Genomic DNA, 8,834 nt, shown 5'->3' on the forward strand with positions numbered 1-8,834 from the left:
TTTGTGTTGCAGTCTTCCTCTCATTAGGCCGCCTCTTGGGTCTAGGATATACCTTGCCTCCATTTGCTTTATGGGTTTGGAGAGTTTCGTGTAGGGCAGGTGGCGAGTTGGCACACTCCTTCCACATGCTTGCTTCACAAAGAAATATGGGATGTTCATTGCCTTTCTGGATGTCCTTCTCCATTTGATCAGTCCCATGCCATGAGCACGTAATCACATTACTTTTCCTTCAAGGAGATAATTTTATCTGCCTTCCTGGAAAATATCTTGCTGTGATAGTCCTGAGGAGAGTGCTTTTATTGGAAGCCTGATGTCATGTGTGCACATGTATCCAGCCTTTCAAAGTGAGTTCAACATGACTTGTGCCGCGTGCCTCTGTGATGAGGGTGTCAGCCTGGAAACAGAATGATATTCATTTATTTCCTTCCAATGGATTTAGAATATATGGTAGAGAATTTATCAGCATGGAATTTATTTTCCACCCTGCTTTTGCTATTTCATTTACATTGCCCGCAGAGCTAGGCATCATTACTCTGTCACAAGAATTCCAGCATTGGCTCCCATCCACTACGACAAGGAGCTTCGGTACGCTCCATAAATTTCCCAGCTTCAGAAAAGGGAAATTCGGTTTGTCTTTGCTTGCTATGCAAAAATGCAATGGGATATCTAATGATCTATAAAACAATCCTGATGAGAACGTGAAATTTTACGATCATGAATTCAACCCACTCACAGTACAAGTCCTCATATAACAGCGGAAAAAATCATAATGAAGTGTAAAATTGAACACAATGTTACCACATTAGGCAGACTTAGAACAACCTTTAGGGTGGTACAGTGGTGGGGCTGCTGCCTTACAGTTCCAGAAATCCGGGTTTCATCCTGACTACGGGTCCTATCTGTATGGAGTTGGTACGTTCTCCCTACGACCACGTGGGTTTCCTCCTACTTTCCAAAGATATGCAAATTTGTAGGTTAATTGGCTTCTGTAAATTATTCCTAGCGCATAGGATAGAACTATCGCACGGTTGACCGTTGGTTGGCGTGGACTCAGTGAGCCAAAGGGCCTGTTTCCACACAATATCTCTAAATTAGAACAAAGATTTCAAAATGTAAGCATCTCATCTTAGTCTGCTAAGATCCCATTAAGCATTAGATACAATTGCAAGGCTGCTAAACTTTGTTTGATTTACAATATTATTAGTTTACAATGCTAGTTTATAATGAGTGTCAAGCAGGCATGAGCGAGATCAAAAAAAGAGGGAAAGAGCCGAGCACTTGCGCGAGGTGTACAGCGGGGGTCAAAAAATTGGAAAATTTACACACAAAATTACCAGTTTCAAGCCTCTTTAGTGCATTTCAAAATAAAAACAGACATTACAAAATAATGTGAATATAATAATAATAATAATGCATTACATTTATATAGCGCTTTTCATATACTCAAAGACGCTTTACAGAGATTTAGAGAACATAGGGAAATGAATAAATAGATAAATAAGTAAATAAGTAAACGAACAGAGAAAGGAGACAGAAGGTGAGGTGACCTTCAGTGGTTGAAGGCAGTACTGAACAGGTGAGACTTCAGCGATGTTTTGAATGTGGTGAGTGTGGAGGAGTCTCTAACGGTTTGGGGTAGTAAGTTCCATAGGGCGGGAGCAGCGATGGAGAAAGCCCTGTCCCCCCAGGATCTGAGTTTGGTCCGGATGTGGGGGGATAGGAGATTGGCAGCAGCAGAGCGGAGGGTGCAGGTGGGAGTGTGCCTGTGGAGGAGGTCGGTCAGGTAGGATGGGGCCAGGTTATGGAGGGCTTTGTAGGTTATGAGGAGGATTTTGTACTGGATTCTCTGGGGGATGGGGAGCCAGTGGAGTTTGTAAAGGACGGGGGTGATATGGTCACGGATCGGGGTGTGGGTGAGTAGACGGGCAGCGGAGTTTTGAATGTATTGAAGTTTACTGATGATTTTTGAGGGTGCGCCATAGAGGAGGCTGTTGCAGTAGTCCAGACGGGAGGTGATGAAGGCGTGGATGAGGGTTTCTGCAGCTGTGGAGGAGAGGGATGGACGGAGACGGGCAATGTTTTTGAGGTGGAAGAAGGCTGTCTTTGTGATGTGTTTGTCGAAGGAGAGGGTTTGATCAAAGATGATTCCAAGATTCCGGATGTGAGGGGAGTTGGATACTGGGAGACCATCAATGTTGAGGATGAAGTTTTGGGTGGATTTGGTGAGCGTTTTTGGACCAATGATGATGATTTCAGATTTGTTGCAATTGAGTTTGAGGAAATTTGATTGAAGCCAAGATTTTATTTCAGTGATGCAGTTTGTCAGTGTAGAGTGTGTGGTGGGGGAGATTGACTTGGTGGAGATGAGGAGCTGGATATCATCGGCGAAGCAGTGGAAGTTGAGACCATGACGGCGGATTAATTGACCAAGGGGGAACAGGTAGAGGATGAAGAGGAGGGGGCCAAGGACTGAGCCTTGGGGGACATCTTGGGGGAGGGGAGCGGTGGGGGATTTACAGTTGTTAATGGAGATGAACTGGTGTCTGTCAGAGAGGTAAGATTTGAACCAGGATAGGGCTGTGCCGGTGATGTTAAAGGAGGTTTCAAGTCGGGTGAGGAGAATGGAGTGATTTATGGTGTCAAAGGCGGCGCTGAGGTCAAGTAGGATGAGGATGTTGAGGTTGCCAGCGTCAGAGGAGAGGAGAATGTCGTTTGTGATTTTGAGGAGCGCAGTTTCAGTACAGTGGTTGGAGCGGAATCCGGATTGGAAAGTTTCATACAGGTTATTGGTAGAGAGGTGGTATTTGAGTTGGGAAGCTACAGCACGTTCCAAAACTTTGGACAGAAAGGGTAGGTTGGAGATTGGTCTGAAGTTGTTTGGGGTGTCAGGGTTTAGACCAGGTTTTTTCAGAATGGGGGTGACAGCAGCAATTTTGAGGGATGGCGGGACGATGCCAGTGGACAGGGAGGAGTTTATTGGTGCAGTGATAAGTGGAGAGAGAGCAGGAAGGCAGGCCTTGACAAAGCTGGAGGGGATGGGGTCCAGAGAGCAGGTGGCAGTTTTTATTCCTGTGAAGAGGTCAGAGAGGTCACTGTACACTAATAACATGATATCCATTTGTACAGGAGCACCTCAGGGTTGCGTGCCCAGTTCCCTGCACCACTCACTCTATACCCGTGACAGTGTAGGCAGACAATACCAATACCAATTTTAAATTAACCCCGATTACACCTCCATTGTTGGACGATGAGTCAGAGTGTAGGAGGATTAATAATCTGATTGAATGGTGCCAAAACAACAATCTTGCTCTCAATGTCAGCAAGACCATGGTTTATTGTTACCTTTAGGACAAGGAAGCCGAAGACACTTAAACCTGTCTTCTTCAAAGGGTCAACAGCAAAGAGAGTTAACAACTTCAAGCTCTTGGACATGCATATCTTTGAAGATCTGGCCCGGGCCAAGCAGATCGATGCAATCATAAAGCCCATCAATACCTCTACATCCTTAGGCAAGTGAGAAGATTCAGTGGGTCGACGAATACTCGTGAATTTCCAGACGTACGGTAGAGTATATTGACTGGGTGCATCACTGCCTGGTTTGGCAACTCAAGCGCCCAGGATCAAAGGAGATTAACCAATCAAAGGGATCTATAGGAGGCGCTGCCGCAAATAGGCAGCCAGCATCAAACACCCACACCACCCTGACCATGCTCTCGTTTCACTCCTATCATCAGGAGGGTGGTGTCGGAGTTTGAAAATAGTGACCTCCAGGTTCAAAAATAGTGTCTAGCCAATAACCATCAGATTATTGAACACTACAAAATACTAACTAAACGATGAACTATTTACTGGTTGCTCTGAAGATTTCAGATGACTGTATTAGTATTAGGATTATTCATTTATTGAGTTCATTGCTTATATTATCTACGAATATTGTGTTAACAGGCCTATTCTGCTGCTGCAAGAAATATTTCATTGTTCCATTGTCAGTACATACGACAATTAAACACACAATTCTTGAAACAAAGTGCTGGAGTTAGCCAGCAGGTCAGGCAGCGTCTCTGGAGGATCAACCCAAAATATTATAGCAACCCTCTGGTACCCGAACTCGTTATTTCCCTCTGGTACCCGAACTCGTTATTCATCCAACAGTAGTGTCATCAGCAAATTTACAGACTGTGTTGAGGCTGCATCTGGTCAGTCATGGATATAGAGAGGAGAGGGACCAGACAGAGCCTCGAGGTGCCTGTGCCGATGGTCAGCGAGGATGTGTTGCTAATTTGCAATGTTTTGCCGATGAGGAAATCGAGGCCCAGAGACCCAGTACGGAGTTTGGCGATAAGCTTTGAGGAGATGGTGTTGTACACCAAGCTGTGTGTAAATGAACAACAGCTTAACATAAGTGTTCTTGTTTTTCAAGTAGTCGTGCAGAGTGGGGAGCCAGTAAAATTGCATCTGCTGTTGATCTGTTGTGGCGGTAGGTGAATTGGAATGGGTCCAGATCCTTACTAAAGCAAGAGTTGAACGCTTCAAAACCAGCCTCTAAGCACTTCATCACAACAGACACGGGGTGCCATTGGACGGAATCCACTGAGACATACTGCTCGCTCTTCTTGAGCGCCTGTGTAATGGAAAGGTTGAAGATGTCCGTAAAAACAATTTTTCCACAAAGGCTCAGATGTGGCCAGGTACATCAGGGCCAGACGCTTTCCAAGGATTCATCCTCATGACCCAAGGGAGTGAAGATACATTATTGTTCTCCCTCTGAGAACATGGAACGCATGGAAAGCATTTGGCTTGTCTGAGAATGATACAACATGGTCACTTGAGTTACTTGATTTCATCATATAGGGCATTAAAAAGAACGTAGTAAAGCACAAAAACAGATCCATCCTTCGGGCCACTTTGCTCGTGCCAAACAGGGTGCCAGGTTCTCTCATTCACCTCTCCCATTCCTCATTAAAGATGCTGCCATGTACATTTAATTCTACCTCATTTGGTTATTCTGCCATTGGACATTAATGTTATTTTGCACCACTCAGATTTTGCACCACTTTGATTTATATACAATTCTTAATCTGTCAATTACATTTTCAACTGTTAAGTATCTCAGCTGATGTCTGTCATGTCACTGGCAAGACAAAAATTGTATTTCTCAGGATCAATGTGAAAGCAGCTCTTTTGGCATCCCAACCGCTGATATATATATAATGGATACCAATACATTCAAAGACAGGTTTCATTACCAGGCATTGCCCATGGACATCAATGTACTCACTGTACTTCGGATCCTTCTTCTAACTGGGTGTTTCTTCCATCTATCAAAATGGATGAATTTAAAAAGCACACTAACTGTACATTTAAAAATACCCTATTGCTACTTATTCCCTGCTCCCAATATCTCCTAAGCTGTGTAAAGAAAACTGTTGGAGTCAAACATTCCAGTTGATCAATAGCTCGGCACAAATTGGAGAAAAAAAAAAATCGATTCTTCAAAAAACAAATTGAGACAATGTATTTTCAAAAAGACAAACGGCTGTGGTAACTCAATGTGTCATGCAGCACATCAGGAGAACATAAGGTGACATTTGGGATCAAAGCTTTCAGAGTGAAGAAGGGTCCCAACCAGAAACATGACCAATCCATGTTTTTCAGTAATGCTGTTTCACCTGCTGAGTTACTCCAGTACTTTTGTGTCTTTTTTGTAAACCAGCAGCTGTAGTTCCTTGTTGCCACATAATATTGTTTTTTCTAAGCCATTTACAAGTTGCCCAGAGAGAACAAAAAAAGTTTAATGCTCTCCCAAACACGTAAAGCTGGGAGAGGCAAGTTAAAACACATAAAAAGCGACCATTAAAAACACACGTCCAGTTATTCGACTCAATTTCAGACCAAGGTCAGCTCTCAGGTCCGCATTACTTACACAGATTTCAAACGGTCTACAGTCTAAAAACAACAATCAGTTAAACTATCACAATATTAACCAGCAGCACTGTCACTCCAACTGAAGTTTTTCTTCATACAATCTCCTAACACTGAATTAATCAGCAACTTCCTTCGTACCAGATTCAGGATGAAATTCTCAACATGCTGAGATTTGTCAAAGTCAATATATAACTCGCCAAATAAAATGTAGAACTAATTAATTATAATTCGCCACGTTCTTTTTCCAAGCATTTATACATGGTGTCAAATTTTCATGTATTTGCAAACTGATAACTCGGAAATTGGAATATTTGGACAACGTGAAAATCATGTTCAGATAACGAAGTGGATTTACTGCACTCCTGGAGTTAAATATTCAGGTGATGTTGGATAATGATGTACTATGCTGTTCAGTACAATTTAATTTTAAAAAGTTTTAATCTAAAGTCATGCTAAAACAATGTATACTTAAACAGGCAACTGTTCTTAAAATATCCGTGCATTGCAAAAAACACATTTTGGAGCTATCTCACCTGCAGTGCAATGCAGTCTGCCTTAAAATTTTACCCTAAATTCACAGCAATGTAGGAGGAACTATTATAATAATATAATAATAATAAGCATTTATTTTATATAGCGCTTTTCCAAGTGCTCAAAGACGCTTTACAAAAACAGTCAAGACATAAAAACAAACAAACGAACTATCCTGACGGAGAAGCAGCGAACAAATAGCGCCAGCGTCCTCTCACGTCAGGGTCCGGCAGTAGACAATAAAGAACACAAGACACACAATTACAATTTTAACACAAACAGCCATCACAGTGATTGCTCCAGGCACACCCTCACTGTGATGGAAGGCAAAGAAAAGTCTTATCTCCTCCTCATTCTTCTCACTATTCAACTAGTTACACCGAGGCTTGGCACTCTGTCCTTTACCCAATTCACTGAATCACCTCATTGGACCAATTCATGTCCCAACTATCCCCACAAATCCCAATCTTCTGGCAAGGATGCTGCAGCTGGTGAAATGATGGGAAAATAAACTATTTACAATATAGGAAATAGAATTTAGAAAATAATAGAAATGGCAATATAGAAAATAAACTAGTTACAATAAGTGGCAAATAGGTTATCTTCACATCATTCACAAAAGATTCACTAACCTATGTGACTGTAGCAACAATTGTTTCCATCGATTTAGTTTAGTTAGTTTAGTTTAATTCTCTAAAAATTCCATCAGCTAATATTTCAGGTCCATGACCAAAGTCAACCAGACAAATCAAATTGATAAAACCCTTTAAATAAATTAATTTAACATAATATTATGCTCTGAATCAGATTGAGTTTACAATTGTTATGTAATTGCTGATTCTTAATTATATCAGTTGCCATTTTCAGAACAGGAAGAGAAGTTTCAAATGGAAATAAACAAATGGACATTCAAATAGTAGTTATACTTTGATGGTGTAAAGTTGATAAAAGGCAACTACTATTATGTTTTCAAACAACATGGAAGATTATAACACCTGCACATGGATACAACTCCATGAACCATCAATTTCAGAATAAGTCATTTTTCTAAAACTGCTACTTTCATCATTTCATTTTCCATTAAACAGGATAAAAAAACATTATTACCACTGATGATTAGGAATTTACAGTCCTAGAAAGAATTGGCCATTTCATCTTTGATATCCAGTGCTATTAATTTAGTACCATATCAAGAGACAAGGGGATTCAAGAAAAGAATGCAATTTTATTCATACCCTCACAGTTAAAAACAAATCTCTTCGTGTCATCTCATACAAACCTCATTAGCTTCCACAGTAAATGCTAAGGCGGTGACTATTCATGTCATTTTGCTTTGATTAATGGCGAATCTTTGTAAGATCAAATCCTTGTTCATTATTCACTCAGCAAAATACATTGACAATTCCCTGTTGATTGGGCTTCTTTCCTCACCTCTTCATATGTTGAATATCCCTCCCCAACATTAATCTTCAAAGGTAAGTCACTCCACACACACGAAACCATAGTAAACAGCTAACATAGTTAACTCTCTCTACCACTGAAAATACCATTAAAATGAAAACGTCAGGAACTAAATGGGCTCCAGATAATCGCACCTTCAGTTCCAACATGTCCAAATGTCAATTTACAAGTTATGCGTTAAATTATTCTGCCCTTTCCACGGAACACCATTTCGGAGTGAACACCATTCCCAATTTCTCGGGTTGACAATCAGCAGGCCTTATGTAGAGGCCCGGGAAGGATGTGCAGTCTAACATGTGACCAAGACCACATAGATATATAACTCAGCAATTTGCATGACGGAGGAGAAGGTCGCGGTTGTGGATGGAGTCGGGGCATAAGGCGGCCCTGGAGGCCGGGCTGGGCCGGGGCCGTTCCCCCAGCAGGGCGGGCCCTGGGGGCGCGACTGACCGTCTCACCTTCCAAGGTCTCGCACTGCACCAGGTTCAGGTAGTCGCCCTGCGACAAGATGCCAGCCTTGAAGCCCCTCACCAGTCCCTCCAGGTAACCGTCGTTCACGTTGAAGTAGAGTTCGTTGAAGGAGCCCATGTCGCCTGAGGAAGGTGCGGTCCCGTGACACGGCCGCGCGCCCGCCCGCTGCCCGCCCGACAGACAGCCCGACACCAGCTGACGGCCGGCAGACGCTGAGCATGCGCAGCAATGCCACTCGGGCTGGGAGGTTGCCGGCAGACGCTGAGCATGCGCAGCAATGCCTCTCGGGCTGGGAGGTTGCCGGCAGACGCTGAGCATGCGCAGCAATGCCACTCGGGCTGGGAGGTTGCTGGCAGACGCTGAGCATGCGCAGCAATGCCACTCGGGCTGGGAGGTTGCCGGCAGACTCTGAGCATGCGCAGTGGCATCACTCGTGTGGCGATGCA

General features: G+C 43.0%; 1 protein-coding gene across 1 annotated transcript in view; it reads right to left on the reverse strand.

Annotated features, from left to right (window-relative positions):
* LOC144594165 (V-type proton ATPase subunit d 1) overlaps positions 1 to 8,603 on the reverse strand; it is a 44,043-nt gene extending 35,440 nt beyond the window's left edge. The window contains exon 1 of the mRNA XM_078400326.1: positions 8,376 to 8,603. Coding sequence (XP_078256452.1) covers positions 8,376 to 8,505 — 130 coding nt within the window. The 5' untranslated portion in view covers positions 8,506 to 8,603. The remainder of the gene's footprint in view (positions 1 to 8,375) is intronic.
* Positions 8,604 to 8,834: the final 231 nt, after the last annotated feature.

Source organism: Rhinoraja longicauda, chromosome 6 (assembly GCF_053455715.1).
Source record: "Rhinoraja longicauda isolate Sanriku21f chromosome 6, sRhiLon1.1, whole genome shotgun sequence".
Lineage (NCBI taxonomy): Eukaryota > Metazoa > Chordata > Chondrichthyes > Rajiformes > Arhynchobatidae > Rhinoraja > Rhinoraja longicauda.